General features: G+C 33.7%; 1 protein-coding gene across 2 annotated transcripts in view; it reads left to right on the forward strand.

Moving 5' to 3' along the window:
- Positions 1–22,136, forward strand: part of LOC149790231 (prolow-density lipoprotein receptor-related protein 1-like) — a 393,476-nt gene that overhangs the window by 87,653 nt on the left and 283,687 nt on the right. For both annotated transcript variants that reach the window (XM_089972262.1, XM_089972261.1), the window contains exons 4-10: positions 8,841–8,984; positions 10,826–10,930; positions 12,570–12,704; positions 14,670–14,818; positions 16,702–16,825; positions 17,960–18,125; positions 21,568–21,808. In XM_089972262.1, the coding sequence (XP_089828388.1) occupies positions 8,841–8,984; positions 10,826–10,930; positions 12,570–12,704; positions 14,670–14,818; positions 16,702–16,825; positions 17,960–18,125; positions 21,568–21,808 (1,064 nt within the window). The remainder of the gene's footprint in view (positions 1–8,840; positions 8,985–10,825; positions 10,931–12,569; positions 12,705–14,669; positions 14,819–16,701; positions 16,826–17,959; positions 18,126–21,567; positions 21,809–22,136) is intronic.

Consider the following 22,136-nt stretch of genomic DNA (forward strand, 5'->3'; position numbering starts at 1 on the left):
TTTGTTTGAATGATAATACAGATTGACCGATAATACCAGACTATTGCTATATCATGAAAAGTGTATCAACACCGTATGCTACCGTGCCGTCGTGGCATGCAGTTCATCCATAATGGATGTAATTTCATTGAAAATCGTACAGATTTAAAATATTCAATAATTTTGTAATAGTCTGAATTCGTCGTGTAAAATATAGGATGAACAAAATATTGAAACCATTTACTTGCCATCTGATATCGTACGGTCATTGCATGCAGCTATTCCCGGGTCTACATACGGTGTCTGTACAAATTTCATACCGCTAAAATTTTATCATATGCGACAACTGCAAGAATAATTAACAATCAACGCATGATTTCAGCGTGCAAATAACTTTTATTTCAGATTTTGTGAACATCAAAAGAAACATGTGAAAACTGCTAAATTAATACTTCTTTTAAGTTGAGTAATGCCAATGATGTGTCGACGGATGCGTTATTATCTGCTACCATTCCCTTTATCATTTCACGGCGATAATTTTGTTTAAATACGGAAATTATGCCTTGGTCAAGTGGCTGGATTTCTGACGTAGTGTTTTTCGGGAGGTACGAAACTTTGATCTTGCCATCACTGCTGACAAGATTTTCCGCTGGGGGGTGGGCAGGGCAATTATCCAGCAGGAGGAGAGCTTTTTCCTCCAGCTTGAGTTTTCGTAAATGAGCCCGAACATCTGGAACGAAATGAAGGCCTGCAATGGTTACGAATCACTTTTTATATAAAACAAAATTAAGCTGAACGGATGTACAGTTTCATACCCTTTTAATTTACAGATAATAAAGTGGATATTATTTACTTTCAACTGTTTGTTGTTTGATCACACCGCCAAGCACAGCATACATGTTGGCGGCTTTCGTCCTTTGATGTTTATTAAATTGTGCGACTCTTGTATCAACCACAACTTTGTCTGCTGCTTGGCTGTGATTGCAGTTAAATAAGAAGCCCATGTCGGCTATTGTTTGAGCAACGACTGTATACAGAATTCATGGAAGACAATCACAAAGACGATTTACTGGCTTTACTCATGGATCCGTAATAAGTAACACTTCCGATAATGTTTACTTTGGCTTAACAATTCAAAAACCTAATGAAACCAGTTTTCTCTTCTAGAGTAGAATACGGAGCTTCACCACAACCTGTTCAAATTGATAAATTTCAGAAGCCAAGCGTTGTACACACTATTTCTCGTACGTTATATATATCGTATTATTTTAGAATTCATACACGATCACTTCTCCAAAGTCACTTAAAGAACCAGGATAAATTGTTAAGTTCCGATCGTTTATTATTAAAAGTCATACGCGAATTCTTCCACCAAATTATAATAAACGTTTTACACACTATTTCTCGTACGTTAAACAAATATTTTCACGGTCCGATAAAAATAGACGTAAATGAATTTCAAATTTCAGGAACCATGCCACGATCATATTATTTTAAAAGTCACAACTAATCTCATGCCCAAAATGAAGTTAATTTCTTGTTTTGTTTTTTTTTACTTTTCTCCAAATTCTTTTTCTCCATGTGTGAATGAATATACAAAATTTCGGGAGCCATGCTACGACCGTGTTATATCCGAATTCGCGTTATGGCGGGGCGCGTTATAGCGGGGTTCCACTGTATGACCTAGCATTTGGCATGCCTCTTGAATCATCCATTATGAAAACAGATTGCTATAAATAACTTATTTTTTGTCTAAGTTATGTCAGTTTGCCATAAAATATTGCCATCATTACTATGAACAGAAAAATCTTTAAAGAACTTTGGAGGAACTGTGTAACAGATTTTGACCAAATTTTGCAAAATGCATCCAGCCAGGTTTTCAGACTTTTACAAATAATATTTATACTTCTATGATGACTGTTTCTATAAAATTGAAAACCTTTAGATGACTGTCTCAAAACACTGCTCCTTAGAATTCCACCAATTTGACAGAAAGCATCTCAGCCTGCAGGCCATTAAGATGTTAAAAACATTGCCAGTCTACATAAAGTATGGCTACTGTTACTAAATATAGAAAAACTGGTCAGTATCATCATCACAAAATGCACTGAAGAGAATTTGACCAAATTCTGACAAAGTGGTATTTTTACTTTTTTTACAAATAATGCTGATCCCCAAACAAATAATGCTGATCTCGATACAAATAATGCTGATCCCCATACAAATAATGCTGATCTCGATACAAATAATGCTGATCCCCATACAAATAATGCTGATCCCCATAACATTGAGTAGGTGACTTCTTAAAAATCACTAAACTAAATTTAACTAAATTTGACAGGAAGCACCTTGGTACAAAAAACATTCAGTAATGTCAACACACTCTTAGATATGACCATCTTTACCAAAAGTAGAAAAATTATTTGACAAAAGCTCCCCAAAACTGCTCAACAGAATTTTGCCAAAATTTGGCATTAGGAATTCATTCTTGAAGATGTTTCAGGTTTATACAAATTATATCAGTTTGCAGTCAGATTTGGTCACATGATAAACAGATATCCCAAAAACACTTTCACAGAATTTAACCAACTTTGGCAGATGAGGTGTTCAGTTGGCATGATGACCCTTCCATATTTTTATAGAAATGACATTGGTGTGCCATCGAACATAAATAACGATACACAAAAAATTCCAGAGACCTTGAAACAGTTGTTGTCACAGCATATGCAGTCAATAACATTGGATGCAGTTCTTTTTATAAAGCATCCTACTGATATAGATTTCTTGGCCATTTGCTCTTGCTTTTATCAATTGTGCAGATGTCAGCCAGTTGAAAAACATCATGCTCACTTGGGTGTCTTGTTTCATATTCTAGGTTTGTGTTGACAGTCTGGATCAAAATTTTGATTCTCATCCTAATTTTTACCTGTAAAGAAATATAATAATATATGGATGATAGCAATAATGAAAAAATTTTGTGGAAATTTTCAAGTATTTAGTTTTTTTAAACTGATAAACTTGTCACTTTGCATTTGTCTTTAGTTACATTTCAGTTACAATTCAGTGTTTAATGTCCACATTTGCTGCTTCATTCAGAGTGCAGGAAGTGGTAGGTGGGGGGAGGTGGACGAGGGAACTATCCATTATATGAGTAGGTGTTTGCCCTTTGATTACAGAAAGTAGTAAAAATTTGGAAATGATTGTTCCCATAAAAAGTTTAGGTATTTTAAAACTGATTAAGCCTTTACCCACACATACATTTTATATGGCAGTGTTACCCTATTCTCCCCCCATCCTTGACCTGTTTTTACTTGTCAGAGGCAATTTTTCTTATTTGCAGTTAAATTATTACACATTTTAAGTGGAGAATCATGATCATCTAATAAATGTTGTATACAGTTTATATGACATGCATTTTTTGCCACGTAATAAGTATACATTTCACTTCTAATAGGTAAAAAACTCAAACGGGTGAAACATGATGCTGAAGGTTTGTGTATTATCTACAGATATTTATTTTTCTTTGTCATTAAACTTTCATGCTTTTTGCATTTTTTTTTAATGTTAAAAGTTTGCTAACATGTAAAGTATGTTGTGTTTTTATTTTGAATATGTTGCTTTTAGTGTTTTGGTGGAAAATTTTTGCTATGAAATAAATCTTGCACAGCATAGCTTTGGTTTAGTTGTTGTACTCCACTCACTTCAAGGATCAAATGTCAATGTTGCTTTAAAAAATAATTCTGCTACAAATATCTCCGGCACCTGGTGAGAAGGACAAAACTTGCTATAGCCAGTGTATAATTCACAGCAAGCAAGTGAACTCCACATTAGCATCTTGAAGCTGAAGGTCATGGTACACTTGATAACTGGTGGGTGTAAACAGTAAAGTCAAGTTATCATGATACAAAGCCTTGATATGACCTTGATCAGTATAATTTTAACATTTCTTTAAAACAATGAACATTCACTTCTGGACAGTTTGCTCATTTACCTTATTGTTTGTTATCAACACGTTAGGTAGGTGTGACCTAGATTCACTAGATTTGCCAGTGCTTGATTGGCTGTTAATTATACGTACATGTAGTGAGTTAGTTGCAACATTGGATTTGTTTTAAATTTTTATTTTTACTTGTCTTTTTTATGGATGATTTATGTTTTCAGACACAAATAAAAAAATTGATGTACATCTGTTGTGATTGCATTGATGAGCTTGAGAGGTCCATTTTGCCTTCACTAACTGATGTTATTAATACCTCTCTTTCATCCCGGGAATTCCCATCATTTTTCAAAACTGCTATTGTAAAGCCTTTGCTGAAGAAACCAACACTAGACCATAATGATTTAAAGAACTGCTGCCCAGTTTCTAATCTCCCATTCATATAAAAAATCTTAGAAAAGGTTGTTCTATCCCAGCTTGTATCACATCTGAATACAAACAGTCTTTTAGCAATGTATAATCTGCATATTGCCCTTGCCACAGTACTGAAACTACTCTTCTAAAAGTAGTTAATGACATTCTCTCAGCGTTGGATAGCGGAGAAATTACAGTCCTCACCCTCCTCGATTTGTCTGCAGCATTTGACACAATAGACCATAATATATTACTTCACCGTCTCCAGCATGTATTTGGCATTCATGATATAGCCTTACTGTGGTTCAAGTCCTACTTGGTCAACAGGACACAAATTGTATCTGCAAATGGAATACACTCCAGACCAGTTGATCTATATTGTAGTGTTCCACAGGGGTCTGTTCTTGGACCGGTTCTCTTCATTCTGTACACTCAGTCACTCTCAAGTGTCATAGATCATCATCCAGTGTCTCAACAATTGTACTCTGATGACACCCAAATATACAAATCTAGCCACCCAACTGAAGTTGATGCTACCATCCAAGGTGTAGAGAGGTGCATTTCTGATGTGAAATCATGGATGACATGAAACAAGCTGTAGATGAATGATGATAAAACTGAGGCCATTCTGATCACAACGCAAAGACTTTCTCATTCACATCCTCTACCTCAAATAATAAATATCAGCAACACCAACATTAAATTCACACAATCAGTACAAAACCTAGGTGTTACTCTGGATAGTACTCTAACACTGCACCAACATATCATGAACATATGCAAGGCTGCATATCTTGAGCTGAGACGCATCAGCTCAATTTGCAAATATCTTTCAGTTGATGCCACTAAAACACTTGTGTGTTTATTAGTACTTTCAAGACTGGATTATTCTAACTCAGTTCTGTCTGGTTCATCTCAATATCTACTCCAGAAACTTCAAAAAGTTAAAACCACAGCTGCTCAGATCATACTTAGAGTACCACGATCAGAGCACACCTCCCCACTGCTCTGTACCCTACACTGGCTATCCATTCGATCCAGATTCAAACACAAAATTTGTTCTGTGCTACGTTTCACTGTCGGACTCTAGTCCAACATACCTATCCGACCTCAACCATGTGTACACACCAGCAGGATACTTACACTCCTCTTCTGACAATCGTATACTTGTTATTCCAAGTATGAAAACAAAGTCATATGGACAACATTCTTTTGCATACCAGTGCCCATCAACATGGAATGAATTGCCCACTGAACTTAGACACAAAGACACAGTGGTCACATTCAAGAGGGCTCTCAAAACTCACTTATTTCGACTGCAAGAACAAACTTAAAAGACCTAGTAATGTTTCCTGCCTTAAATATTCTCAGCATGTTTTTTTTTATATTTTCTAATTTCATGGTGTTTGTTTTTGTAATCATATCATTTTATCTTATATGTGTTGTCTAATGTTGTAAAGCGCTTAGAGCTTCTAAAGATTAGGCGCTATACAAAGTCCTCATTATTATTAGAATTATTATTTATAAATTTCCCTTGCATAAAGTAATGACCACACGACATTTGCAGTATACTTGTTCCCATTTTGCAGTAACTTTGTGGGAAACTTGTTCCATATCTGTAATTACTTTGTGGCAAACTTGTTACTTATTTGTTGTAATATTGTGGGGAAACTTGTTCCATATCTGTAATTACTTTGTGGCAAGCTTGTTACTTATTTGTAGTAATATTGTGGGAACCTTGTTCCATATCTGTAATTACTTTGTGGCAGGCTTGTTACTTATTTGTAGTAATATTGTGGAAACTTGTTTCATATCTGTAATTACTTTGTGGCAAGCTTGTTACTTATTTGTAGTAATATTGTTTCAAACTTTGTTTCTTCTTTGTAATAGCTTTGGCAGATATTTGTCAAAAACATGTTTGTAATGTCATTTTTCCCCCCATTTATAAACTAGTTTCCAGCACACTGTTTGTGGCAAACATTATTGTTTGATTTATGACCTTAAATCAGCCTGTCAAAACTCAAAGTAACATAGGTAAAATCACAAATAATTTGTTTTGTAAAAGTATAAAGCAAGAAAAAACAAAAATCTATGGATTTATGCAATGATTATCACTTTGCCATCTTTGTGTTCATACAGTCTGCATGTAAATTCTTGATCATCACTACATATTTGAAGAAGAAAAAAATAGTTTTTATCCTTATTTTTAAGAGAGGTTTGAATTGCATGTAGTCCTCCACCCCAAGTTTGTATTGACTATGCTTTTTATCTCTGGCTTTGAAATGGGATAGAGTACTTATCCTCTCTTTACAACACCATAACACTGTTCCTGTTGCAAAGTTACTATTTACAGATCCCATTTCATTAATTGGTATTAAAATTATGTGCATCATTTAGTTTGTTATAAGGTAGTCTTATTACAAGGCTGTATACTGTAGGGTCTCAGTGATTAGTGTTATAATGAGGTAGTTCTGAATGTAATATAATGAGGGAGAAATGTATGTAATATAATGAGGGAGTTCTGTATGTCATACAATAAGGGAGTTATGTGTGTAATATAATGAGGGAGTTCTGTATGCAATATAATGAGGGAGTGCTGTATGTAATATCATGAGGTAGTTCTGTATGTAATATAATGAGGGAGTTCTGTATGTAATGCATTTCTCTTTGATGATCAATATATACTTGGAAAATAGAATTTGGAATTTTTTCTCTCGAATTTGGCATGAACTCAAGATTCTTTTTTGTCTTATTATTTGTCATTTTCAGAACTGCCATATTATCAGTATATTTTGAGCTCTGTCTTACTCTTTTCATTCCATTGATTCTTAAAAATCTTAATTATTTTTATTCTGTTAATTTGTCAAAAAATGGAGAAAAAAATTCTTATTAGGATTTCACCATTTCTTTTGTACTTGAAAATCAGATGAAAACTATTAAATAATATTTTTGCCTGGAAAAGTTTGCATATCACGAAATGTAATTCAGAAAAACTTTATTTTTTTTATTAGATACAATACTATATTTATAGAAATTTGTAATAAATATTTCAGCACTCCCTTACTATACTGACCTGCATTGTTATAACACCATTCTTATTATAAGGCAAGTATGGTCATTGATCTCATTCTGTGATGTACAGTTATATGTGTAATGTACGTCATTATAAGTCTGTCTCACTTTGAGACAATAATGTTTATGGCTGCCATGAAAGCATTAGAATGAGGGAGTATTGTTAGTAGTGCAATTATATGTGTAATGTACGTCATTATAAGTCTGTCTCACTTTGAGACAATAATGTTTATGGTTGCCATGAAAGCATTAGAATGAGGGAGTATTGTGAGGTGGTCTCATTATAAGGTGGTATATTCTATGGCACCCACTGATAGTGTTATAGTGGGGGAGTACTGTATCAGATTTGAACAATATAAAAGCACCAGTTAGTGAACAGAACTAAAATGAATGTAGAAGTTACAGATATGAGAATACTGTATATGAATATTAAAGTACGTAGATTCAGGCATACACAGCCATCTGTGTATCCGTCATGAAAAGCACCCACTGTAGTTGAAGCAAATATTTTCTAGCGTAATTGTCTCCATGTGATTCATATGTAACTGAACTGGTTAGATTTTAGGCTGCTTTAAAAATAAAATTCCAATTATTTTAAATTTTTAAACTATACAAAAAGACTTGTTACCACTATGACAATAAGTGGAAACCAGTAGAGGTACATGAATGAGATTTGGCAGTCATGTTTGTATTTATATGAAGATGACCTGATTAGATTTGTATTTACATGAAGATGACTATATCTGTATTTATATCAAAGATGACCTGATTAGATTTATATTTATGTGAAGATGACCTGATTAGATTTGTTTTTATATCAAGAGACCTGATTAGTGTTTCAGGCTGTCATATAAATTCTTACTATTTTTGTAGATTTTTGAATTCTTGAACATCAACATTTTGATGACAACCTACTTAACAAGATGAGGCCAGATCACTCAGTATGGACAAAATAAATAGGGTTTTATGCATATCTACATGATCTGATTAGGCTTGGATGCATATTTAGATGACCCGATTAGGCATGGATGCATATTTACATGACCTGATTAGGCTTGGATGCATATTTTGATGACCTGATTAGGCTTGGATGCATATTTAGATGACCTGATTAGGCTTGGATGCATATTTATATAACCCTGATTAGGCTTGGATGCATATTTAGATGACCTGATTAGGTCTGGATGCATATTTGGATGGCCTGATTAGGCTTGGATGCATATTTGAATGACCTGATTAGTCTAGGATGCATATTTAGATGACCTGATTAGGCTTGGATGCATTTTTGGATGACCTGAACGAATTTTCAAGTCTTCATTTACATTTGTCAAACCTTGTCACATTTTTAAACTTAGAGTTTTTGGTTTTCATTGCAAGGACATAACTTTATATACACCAATCTTGTCTGACATGTTTATATTTTGCAAATTCTTTTTAGGTGTTCATCCAGAGAACTCATTTCCATGCAAGCCAAATGAAATACGTTGTGCAGTAGGATTACAGTGTATTCCATTAGAACATCTCTGTTACACGGACAGACCAGAGTGCATTCTTGATGACAGTTTCTGCCTCAATTTTAACTGTAAGTATTTACAACTTATAATTCTTTAGGCAGCAGCAGCAATAGTAGCTGGAACTACATTTTTAATAGCAGTCATATCAGGAACTACATTTGCATCATTAATAGCAGCTGTAGTAGCAGGAACTACTTTAACATCAGTAATAGCAATTGTAGTAGCAGGAGCTAAATAGCAGCAATATTAGCAGAAACTACATTTGCATCATTAATAGCAGCAATAGTAGCAGGAATTACTTAGCATCATTAATATCAGCAATAGTAGCAGGAACTACTTTTGCATAATTAATAACAGCAATATTAGCAGGAACTACATTTGCATCATTAATAGCAGCAATAGTAGCAGGAACTACTTTAGCATAATAACAGCAATATTAGCAGGAACTACATTTGCATCATTAATAGCAGCAATAGTAACAGGAACTACTTTAGCATAATTAACAGCAGCAATATTAGCAGGAACTACATTTGCATAATTAATGACGGCAATAGTAGCAGGAACTACTTTAGCATAATTAATAACAGCAATAGTAGCAGGAACTACTTTAGCATAATTAATAACAGCAATAGTAGCAGGAACTACTTTAGCATAATTAATAGCAGCAATAGTAGCAAAAACTACTTTAACATCATTATGTTATGATGCATTATATGACAAGTTTTCTCCTAGGTATATCATAGTATAGATAACTGTTTTCATCAGATGCAATCAATGGCATTGAATGAAAACTTTGAAACAGCTGTTCTCATAATCAGATGCAATCAATGGCATTGAATGAAAACTTTGAAACAACTGTTTTCATAATCAGATGCAATCAATGGCATTGAATGAAATCATTGAAACAACTGTTTTCATAATCAGATGCAATCAATGGTATTGAATGAAAACTTTGAAATAACTGTTTTCATAATCAGATGCAATCAATGGCATTGAATGAAAACTTTGAAACAGCTGTTTTCGTAATCAGATGCAATCAATGGCATTGAATGAAAACTTTGAAATAGCTGTTCTCATAATCAGATCCAATCAATGGCATTGAATGAAAACTTTGAAACAGCTGTTCTCATAATCAGATCCAATCAATGGCATTGAATGAAAATTTGAAACAACTGTTTTCATAATCAGATGCAATCAATGGCATTTGAATGAAATCTTGTACAGATAGCATCTTCCTGTCCCAGATGTTTTGTAATAATGCAACTTGTATTAAGTGTCTTATTACCAATCAATTTGCAGATTAACATATTTTATGTAACTAATAATAATAATAATAATAATAATAATAATAATAATAATAATAATAATTATTATTATTAGTGGTAGTAGTATTGTTGTTGTTGTTATTATTGTTATCATTATTATTATTATTATTATTATTATTATTATTATTATTATTATTGTTATTATTATTATTATTATTATTATTATTATGTTATGATCTTGATGACAAGGGCAATAAAATAACAAAAATAGCAGAAATACAACTAATAATGCTACTACTACTACTGTACTACTACTAATTAATAATAATAATAATGATAACAATAATAACAACAACAACAACAACAATACTACTACTACTACCACTAATAATAATAATAATTATTATTATTATTATTATTATTATTATTATTATTATTATTATTATTATTATTATGTTATGATCCTGATGACAAGGGCAATAAAATAACAAAAATAGCAGAACTACAACTAATAATGCTACTACTACTACTGTACTACTACTAATTAATAATAATAATAATAATAATAATAATAATAATAATAATAATAATGTTACTACTACTACTACTACTAATAATAATAATAATACTATTCCAATTTCCAGGTTTAAAGACTGACTGTGGAACTGACAGCTGGTGTGCTGAGACCCCATCAGGTGCAAAATGTTACTGTGAGAGTGGCAAAACATTTAATGAAACAAAGTGTGTTGGTGAGTACAGTATAAAATTTGGTTTTTTGTTCAGTATACATTTTTGTTTCACTTGCATTACTGATAGAGAGACATACTGTAATGTAAGTAATTGTTGTCTAGTCTCACATTATGATAGGGAGACATACTGTAAGATATGTAATTGCCTCACTCTTATTATAATTATGGGAGACTTACTGGTACATGTAATTGTAGTCTCACTCATATTATGATTGGGAGACATACTGTAATGTATGTAATTGTTGTCTCACTCACATTTAATGTATGTAATTGATGTCTCACATTATGATAGGAAGACATACTATAATGCCTGTAATTGTTGTCACATTGTAATATGGAGATGAACTGTAACATATAATTGTTGTCTCACTCATATTGTGATAGGAACACATACTGTAATATATATATAATTGTTCTCTCACTGACATTATGATAGGGAGACATACTGTAATTTATATAATTGTTGTCTCATTATGACAGTGGAAACATACTGTAATGTATGTAATTGATGTCTCACTGACATTATGATAGGGAGACATACTGTAATGTTGTCTCATTTGCATTACTGATAGCGAGATACTGTAATGTATGTAATTGTTTTCTCAGTCACATTATGATAGGGAGATAAACTGTAATGCAGTCTTTCTCATCCTTTCATTATGATGGAGAGACAAAATGTAATTTTTGTCTCATTCACATTATGAAAGGGAGAAATACTGTCATTAATATTTGTCTTGCATTACGATAGGGAAACACACTGCAGAGTATGTAATTTTTCATGTATTCAGTTTTGTACACCCTAATTCCATATTCCTTAAAAAGTTATTATATTTGTTCTCTAAATTTTGTTTGCTCAATAAACAGCTTTATCATTAAAATGGGACTTTTTTTAAATTAGGATATAAAGTCCTATAATTACTAAAAACTAAAAATAGGAAGTGTTTGAGTAATTACAGATTTTTAAGTAGGTTCACTTCTTGTTGTAAGACAGGTATGGTCATGGATTCCATGTGATTATGGAATAAACTTAGTTATATCATGTAGTTCATTATATATAAGGTGGTCTTACTTCAAGGTGGTCTTACTGTAAGGTGGTCTTACTGTGAGGTGGTACACTATATGTCTTCATGCAAGTCAGAGGATTACCATGAAACTTTCCACTCACATTCATCCCAAGATCTCATTGGACATGAAGATAGTGTTTATCGAACATCCAATATGGCCACCACAGAGGCCATCTTGAAAATCTAGTTATCACTACACCTTCTGAATATAAGGTCATATTTGACATTGGTTGTACATTTGATTGATAGGCTTTACATGGCGTCATAGGTTGATATATTTTTCTGATCAAACTATAGTTAAACAGATTGTACAAGAATGAGAACTGATGTTGTTTTTTGTTAGGATATTTATTTCTTTAAACCTTTAACTGTAAAAATCATTCCGATTTTCAAACAGTAGACAATTACATTCAATCAGCAGTCATTCTTACTTATTCTGCTTAACTTGCAGGCTTGATTTTATGTCTCAGTTCAGTAGTTTTTTATGTTTCAGATTTAGATGAACGTTAGTTCGATATTTATTTTTGTTTCAGATTTCGATGAGTGTCAATTTAATACTTATTTTTATGTTTCAGATTTAGACGAGTGTCAGTTCGATATCTATTGTGATCAGCCCAGGCTGTGTAAAAACACAGATCCAGGATTTACATGTGGATGTGTTGATGGATATAAACTCGGCGATGACAATAGGTCATGCCTAGCTATAAATGGTAACACGCATGTAGTCAGTTACAATATTTTAGTGTCAGTTAATTTTTTGAATCTTTGTTTTCAGCATGTGTGAGACTTATAATTTAGCATATTTAGAAGCTGCCATGTTGGTAATAATGCTAAGCATAATGGAAGAAAGTGGTCTGCTCAAAGTTAGTTCCAGATGGTCTTGTGTAGTTGAAAACAAATTTGCTATGCCAGTATTTCTGTACTCATATTACAATGTACTGTATCTGGCATTTTGTTTTTGCAATTTATCTCTATATTGCTATATCATTACTAGTAGCTAACAGAGTATTCCATTGTTGTGGTTATCAGCATTTTTGTTGTATGATCATATGAACACATAATTATACCAAAAATTAGTTTTTTTGCTCCATTGGCTAACATTTTCATGCTAGGTAAAGTTGACGAATTAAAACTCTCCATCTATCCACATATTCACAAAATTCCACCTATCCACCATTTTTATGAAATTAAACCTATCTTCCATAATAAAAAAATTTCATCTATCCACCATTATTACAAAATTATACCAGTCTACCATTATCACAAAACTCAACCTATCCTAGTTACCACAAAGTTCCACCTATCCACTATTATTGCAAAACTTCATCTATCTGACATTATATAGAGGCCTGGCTGACCGAGTGGTTTAAGGCACCAATCTTTATACATCGCTGCCATCTCACCTCCATCCACCTAGTTTAAAGTCTTGGTCTTAGCCATTGTGGGTCAGTCCTGAGTGGGTCAGTCCTTCTTCCTGAGTTCTTCCTGTACCAGTTGTATTGGCTGCCATGTATAGCCCATCATGTGTTGAAAAATGGTGTTAAACCCACAAAAACCAAACCATCAACCATTAGCACAGAACTATAGCTTTTTACTGTTTTATGAAACCTTTGATCCAAGTAATGTAAAAAAAACCCCAAAATATTAATTTAAAATAATGAAAATATTTGAAATTTTGATGAGCATAATTAATGTACGACATATTTTGTTTTTGCAACAAATGCATTTAATTTGATTCACTCCTTCAGGCTTTGTGTATTTTCAGAGGGGAATCTTGCACTGTAAACATAATTGCAGACAAAAATAATTATTTAAATGTCACAAAGGTATATAGTATTCAGAATATGAAATATTTCAATGGAGGTGGTGGCAGAAGATGTCATCCCGAGAAGAGGATAAATGAACTCCATTTTCTCAGACTATTTTTCCAAAATTAAATGAGAATATTTCTCTAGAAGTGCCCTCTAGTGTGGACATAGTATTACATGTGGCAGAGTTGTATTATGTTAGAAACATAATTCTTGTCCGACATCATTCCATTGGAGCGCCACAAGGATCATTTCTAGGCCCTTGCTTGTTCATATTATATGTATTGTTTCTATATTTATAATTATTCACAAAATTTAATGGCATATGATTAAAATGGGGTCATTTAATGAATAAATAAGGAAGCAAGAAGGCTAATTCAGAATCGGAACAAGGATATGTGGTAATAGTTACACATGAAATAGTGAAATCATTAGAAAAAACACTATATGTCTGTAATTTTGTTTGTAAGATATCTGTACATGCCTGTTCTTTATAAAAAAAATATGACTTATGTGTTTCTATTTCATCTATGAATTTAATATCCAGATTTTGAGGCATTATTTTTTTTATGTTTTACCAGATTCTTGTTTGTCATAGATCTAAAGTAATTGTGCCCGAATCATACCTATATACATGTAACAGACTTAGCAGATTCAATTTATGTTGCCTTAATTTTAAGGAAGGGTAGTACTGCTGATTTTAAAAATATCCTTGAATAAGGATGCAACAAGACTAAAACAAACCATACCAGAAATACAAGAGTCATGCAGAGTTATACCTACCAGAAATACAAGAGTCATGCAGAGTTATACCTGTGGGACTGATTAATGAGATTTACTAATTTTCTAATTCTTTTACAAATTCAGCATCAGGGGAAGCACGACTTATAGTATTGAATGATGGAAAGATCCTGCAGTTGGATGCAAACGGAACAAGCCTGCCACGACATTTCTACATTGAGGAGCAGAAAGCAACCAGCTTAACTTTTGACCATCAGGGTGATAAAATTTGTTGGGTATGTCCTAATTGACCTATCAGTTATGTTTTGCCTACTCATTGGCATATCCTTAGGTGCCATTAAACACTAATATGTACATACTCATTAGCATATCCTCAAGAGTCATTAGACATACATACTCCTTAGCATATGATCAGGAGTCATTAGACACTAGTACATACATAATCATTAGCATATACTCAGGAGTCATTAGACACTAGTACATACATACTCCTTAGTATATACTCAGGTGCCATTAAACACTGATACATACATACTCCTTAGCATATCCTCAAATGCCATTAGACAGTGATACATACTCATTAGCAAACCCTCAGGTGCCAATAGACACTGATACATACATACTCATTAGCATGTCATCAGGTGCTAATAGACACTGATACATACATACTCATTAGCACACCCTCGGGTGCCAATAGACTCTGATACATGCATACTCATTAGCATGTCCTCAGGTGCCAATAGACACTGATACATACATACTCATTAGCAAACCCTCAGGTGCCAATAGACATTGATACATACATACTCATTAGCATGTCCTCGGGTGCCAATAGACACTGATACATGCATACTCATTAGCACACCATCAGGTACCAATAGACCCTGATACATACATACTTATTAGCATGTCCTCAGGTACCAATTGACACTGATACATACACACTCATTAGCATGTCCTCAGGTGCCAATATACACTGATACATACATACTCATTAGCATTTCCTCAGGTGCCATTAGACACTGATACATACTCATTAGCACACCCTCAGGTGCCTATAGACACTGATACATACATACTCATTAGCATATCCTCAAGTGCCATTAGATACTGATACATACATACTCATTAGCGTATCCTCCGGTGCTATTAAACACTGATACATACATACTCATTAGCATACCCTCAAGTGCCATTAGATGCTGATACATACATACTCATTAGCGTATCCTCAGGTGCTATTAAACACTGATACATACATACTCATTAGCATATCCTCATTTGCCATTAACCCTTTACCTCATGCAAGTGTCTTTGGACGCCTTTACTCCATTTGCATACAAGCGCCATTGGATGCCTCTACCTGATTTGCATACAAGTGCCTTTTGACACCGGCTGTAAACATCAGCCATTTTGAGTGGGTTTTCATAGCACCACCTTTGGGGAAAACCCCCTATTAGATACTACATTCATTTCTGCGAATGACCATTAGTCAGATCACATGGTCATTGTTTTTGCTCTGGTTGAAATCTGCTATTTAAAGTAACTGGGTCATATTTTCCACTCTCCAAAATGGAGGTCTGTGAAATCTTCAGTAACTTAGGTAAAGGTTCTGATATTGATGTAGGCAGCAATTAGTTTTTATAAATTATCAAATTCAGATGACTCAGTGAGGTAGACGTGGACAAAGAACTTGTAAATATCGAGTATGAAAAATGGCAGCTACGTTTGGTCACACAGCTTCACTGACTTGACGGTGAACGAGTTCTCTCAAGATTTTAAAGCACATAAAAAATTATTCTGTGAAAAATAATTACACAGCTAGAACGATCTGACTTTACTCTTAAATTTTTTCCACGCATAATAGATGTGTATCAAAAATGTAAAATGGTTAAAATTGCTGTTAAACGTAACATACACTACACTGCTTAACAGTTAATGGGTGGGCCTATGTGTATGGAGTTGAATAGGTAACAGGTGTTCTATTTATAGCGCACTGCACTTAGTAACTTTGCTACATGTGTATCAAAGGGCTAAAAAGCCATATACTCTATGGGGTAAAGGGTTAAACACTTGTACCTACATAGACTTTTTAGCACACCATTGAAAATTGTTTCGTTTACATGTTTTAGTATTTTTTGCCAAATACTTTTTTCAGATTGGTCACCAAGGTGAGAGGGGAGAGGCTTCTTTAACATGCATGACGATTCAGGATAACCTGCAATCCATTCCACAAATAAGTGATTTACTCCTACCATCGAATACCAGTACTACACTAAGCAGTAAGCATCTTCATACTGCTTTATTAACAGACTTGGAATGTCGATGATTTTTCTGATTTAACAGAACACTTTCACATTTCAGAATCAATTCTTTTTCAGTACAAACTTTATCCTGAAATAATGCATTCTAAAACAGTTACTTCTAAAATAGTGATTTAAAACACAACTGATAATCAGAAATACTGTGATTTCATTATTTTTCGTGAGGTACTGTATTTGCTCGCTTATAGACAAGTTTAACCGCAAATTGCACAGACCCAGATCTGCCATTGCATCCTGTACTGGCAGATCTAAGGTCTGTGTAGTTTGTTAGGAGCAACCAGTAGAACAAAAAACTACATAAACCCAGATCTGCAGGCACATTATGCTTTGGCAGTTCAGGATCTTATATATTTATTATTGAACTATCCTTTTTTCCACATAACAGAAAATAATAAAATTGGGCCATTCTTTTTGCCTTTCTTCTGACATCCATTCTTAAATTTATCAAACCTTCATTCCAGTGCGACTCCATACTTAAATTTGTCAAACCCTCATTCCAATGTGACTCCATGCTTACATTTGTCAAACCTTCATTCCAATGTGACTCCATACTTTCATTTGTCAAACCTTCATCCCAATGCGACTCCATACTTACATTTGTCAAACCTTCATTCCAATGCGACTCCATACTTAAATTTATCAAACCTTCATTCCAATGCGACTCCATACTTAAATTTATCAAACCTTCATCCCAAAGTGACTCCATACTTACATTTATCAAATCTTCATTCGAGTGCGATAACTCCTTTAAATTAATTATTGCATTTCTGCCAAGTACTAGCTATATTTAATATGGGTTGTTATATGCTCTGTCATTAAGTTATTGCATGTGTTATTTAACTTGTGACAGACATTTTTTGTTCATATGCTGCTTGCCAAGTTTAAGGCATGCTAAGAAAAATAAATAATAATAATAATAATAATAATAATAATAATAATTATTATTATTATTATTATTATTACAATTATTATTGTTGTTGTTATTGTTATAGTTGTGGATGATGTTTCAATTTATAGTAATATTATTTATTTATTTATTTATTTGTTTATTATAATTATAATCTTATTAATAATATTATTATTACTATTCAGCTGTAGACCAGGTTACATATGACTGGGTCACCAAAAATTGGTACATGACTGATCCACACTTCAAAAGGATTGTTGTTTGCTCTCGAGATGGCACAAAATGCAAAGCTGTACTCAATTCTACTTTTGTCAGCGGACCAAAAAGTTTAGCCATAGATCCAACACAAGGGTAAGTTACTTGTATGTTGGTACAGTTATCACCCTTGACAAATACAATGCCATGTTTCTCTCTATGTCCACAAACAATAAAAACTCTTTGTTCAGTCTGGTTGCATAATGGTACAACATTTTGCGTATCTCTGTCTGTTCTGAAGGTGACACAACAGAGCTGTAATTGCCTTATATACTTGTTTATAAGTTGGGTCCAACTGCAAAAGACATAGACAGACCCTGATCTGCCACCACATAATGAATGGGCTGATCAGAGTTTGTTTTGTTCATTCTATGGATTAATCTTAACTAATTGAAAAGATCCAGGTCTGCCAATGCATTGAGTGATGGCAGATATGGATATATACGGATTGCACTTGGACCTGGCTTATAAGTATGTATATTTGGTAATTGAAAGAGTACAATAATAACTTGAAGACTATTTTGGTGGCATATTATTAGAAGTGACTTGGTCACAGTGGCTGTTCAAACTGCACTCCCCAAGCATATTTCCTATATAAATGTCATGCAACCATTGGTCACCTGTCTTCCATGACCAGCGGCCATGACACAGTATTTCTTAATAAGTCAGTTTTTTTTACCCTATCTTCTGCAGCGACTGGAGTGTATCAGCAGTAAATGCTCCAAGTATGCAAATTATATGCAAATTATACGCAAATTATACTTCTTTTGTTTGATGAGCAGTGCATGGTATATAAAAAGGTTTATTTCCTAAATTGATGTTTAAATGTTTCATATTTGTACTTCGTAATCCAGTGAAACTCAAAGGAGTCAACATGTTGGCTTCAAAGGCAAGCTGGTTTTTAACTTTATATCAGGTAAACTACACTAGTGATATCCTTTACAGATTAGTAATCCAAGTCTCCTCTGACCTTCCAGCACTTTTGTGATATTTGAATATTTTTGTTGGGGTGTACAGTCAGAGTCAATTGTGTATCAAAATAGTAACTCACTGCTACCGTGTGCTGGTGGCATAGGTTAGCTTCTTACCAGTGGCACATCAAGCTTTAAAGGATATCACATTGAGTTGTATCTGCATGCAATCAATAGAAAAATGAATTAATTTCTGATACATTGTGAGTATTATAATCATTATGTCTTTAATTCACTAAGAGCTGAGATGAAACTATAGCACTGAAGAAATTTGACCTGGTACTAGCAATTTGCATTGCTAGTCACATGACTACTCAACACTTGCAACTACATTTTCATGTAGTCATGTGATATCAACAGTAAACCCCTTTCCACATTTGTTATACAAAAATTTGATTATATGAAATGAAAGGAATATATTGTTTGTAAAATAAAGAAAGGACACATAATCCTCAACATATTTATTCTGAGAACAATGACCAGAACCTGTCGCTGTTGCAGCTAAGTGGAGAAAGTCTGATTCATCAAGAACAAATCACATGACAATCATGTGACTACCATGTTGAAGTGTTTTCTGCCAGATGCATCTGACTTTCTGGTGGTGAATTCCTACTGGTTGTGCCACAATATAAATGTCCAAGTATCAAAAATAGGATTAGAAGGGTCAGAGGAAAGTCGTTGAATTTTCTGGTTGTGACATAAGGTCCAACTTACAGTGATTCTACTACACAAGTCCAGCTTACAGTAATTCTACTACACAAGTCCAGCTTACAGTAATTCTACTACACAAGTCCAGCTTACAGTAATTCTACTACACAAGTCCAGCTTACAGTGATTCTACTGCACAAGTCCAGCTTACAGTAATTCTACTACACAAGTCCAGCTTACAGTAATTCTACTACTCAAGTCCAACTTACAATGATTCTTCTATGGAAACTACACAAGTCTTTCTCCAATCCAAGTACCCCAAGAAATGTCATTTTTCACAAAGCCACAAAAATTGATTCCTCTGAAAACAAATGAATTTTCATTATTTAATTGACTCATTTCATAAATTTCATTTGAAATCAACGTCAGATTTGTTTTATTGTACTCAGTTTTATTTTCATGCACATCCTTTTAAAATATATTGTTATCTAGATAAATTCCAATGCACTTTTTTCTTAAAATGCATTGTAATCCAGATTAATTCCCATTCACTGTAAGTTTAAAATATAACATAATCTAAATAAATTTTGATGCACTGTACACTTAACATAGGTTGTAATGTAAATAAATTTCCATTCACTCTAAGCTTTGAATGTAACATAATCTTGACACATTTCATGATTTTAAAGATCTTCACCAGAAGTATAATGCCACCATAACATGTAATTACATACTTGAAGAGATTTGGGAACTCTCCACTCATGAAAGTAAGGGGGCACTCACCAATTATTTTGTACTTTTGGGAGAGTGACATATGTAAGGTGATGTTGTTTGCATTTTGAAATATGCACAGTGGAGAGAATGTTGGCCTATAACCTTTATGGGGGCGCTCACCAGTTATTATGTACTTTTGAGAGAGTGACGTATGCAAGGTGTAACTTGTTTGCATTTAAAACATGCACAATGGAAAGAATGTTGGCATACCTCTATGCTACATTAATGTAATGTGGATGATATTTCTTTGGATATTGTACTTTTGGAAATTGTACATGCTGTAAGCACACATCTAACTAAAATGACTGTTCCCTTGTGCTAAAACTCAGCCTGAAGTAGTCTCAAGTACACTAAATTTAACAGTTATTAAAATAGGGGAAAATAAATATTGCCAGACTAGACAATACCTGCTTCTGAAAATGCAATGAATGCATTACCAAATATAAAAAATGTAAAAAATGGTTATGGGCTCTATTTTTTAATTCAATTTATCTCTGAAGTCCAGGAAGTGAAAATGACTAAGTGGAGCTAGCAGTTTTTTGAAAGGCGCACATCTGGAGTAAGGCCAAGAATATACTCGATAACCCATTTTACACCCATCAATCATAGACCAAAATAAAGGGAATTAAAGGTTTTTTGAACAATACCAAATATATTAGCTCTGTTTTAAATAACCAGTACAACCAGCGAGGAAACCTGGGGAAATTCTTTTTCTTTAAAATCCTAATCCTATACAAAATATGAAACTGTAGAACACCACCTAAGATTTTATTTTTTCTTATGACTGATATTAGCCAAAGAGTTGAGTAACAACTATGGTGCAGGCAGGAACAATGGCAGCTTCAGAGAAAATCAGAATGTTCTAGGCAGATTTTAGCCACCACTGCTCCCTCCCCCACAAGGCAGCTTCCTCCATCCACAAAGAGGCATAAAACAGAAATTCAGACAAGCAGGTTTTGACTGAAAAGAATGTGTGCAATTATCACAGCATATGCATATATTACAATGGTTACAATATATTATACATTTTGATATGGGTTTTTTTAAAATGGGTGAGATAGTTGTTTACATCTGGTAGCATTGGAAATACATAATAAGCAAATCTTGTTAATTGGGATTAAAATTACTTTTGTTTCTATTTACAGCTACATGTTTTTCATAGATTGGGACTCACCACAAAGTTATATAAGAAGAGCAAATTTGGATGGTAGCGATCTTCGTATAATCCAAGGGAATTCAAGCATGAAAAGCAAGTTGATTAAGCCATCGGGTCTGACGTTAGATTATGCCAATCAACATGTGTATTGGACTGATCGTGATCTCAATCTTGTCTCAAGAATTGACTATGATGGAACCAAAAAGCGAGTGATCTATTTTGGTAGTCTTGTACGTCAATGCTTTTTTCTTACCTTTTCAAGATTTATTTAGTTTTTGTTCATTGTAGAAGATGTTCTAATGCTTTGTACTTTGAAACTTGTTGACTAAATTACTCCCATTTTTATATGCCTACTGAAAAGTGGAGCATGTAATGTTGTCATATTGTCTCATGATCTGTCCATCCATCTATCCATCTACCTTTCCATCCATCCATCCATCCATCTACCTGTTCATCCATTCATCCATCCATCCATCTACCTGTTCATCCATCCATCCATCCATCCATCTACCTGTTCATCCATCCATCCATCCATCCATCTACCTGTTCATCCATTCA

This window comes from Sinohyriopsis cumingii, chromosome 10 (genome assembly GCF_028554795.1).
Source record: "Sinohyriopsis cumingii isolate HCF-2022 chromosome 10, ASM2855479v2, whole genome shotgun sequence".
Lineage (NCBI taxonomy): Eukaryota > Metazoa > Mollusca > Bivalvia > Unionida > Unionidae > Sinohyriopsis > Sinohyriopsis cumingii.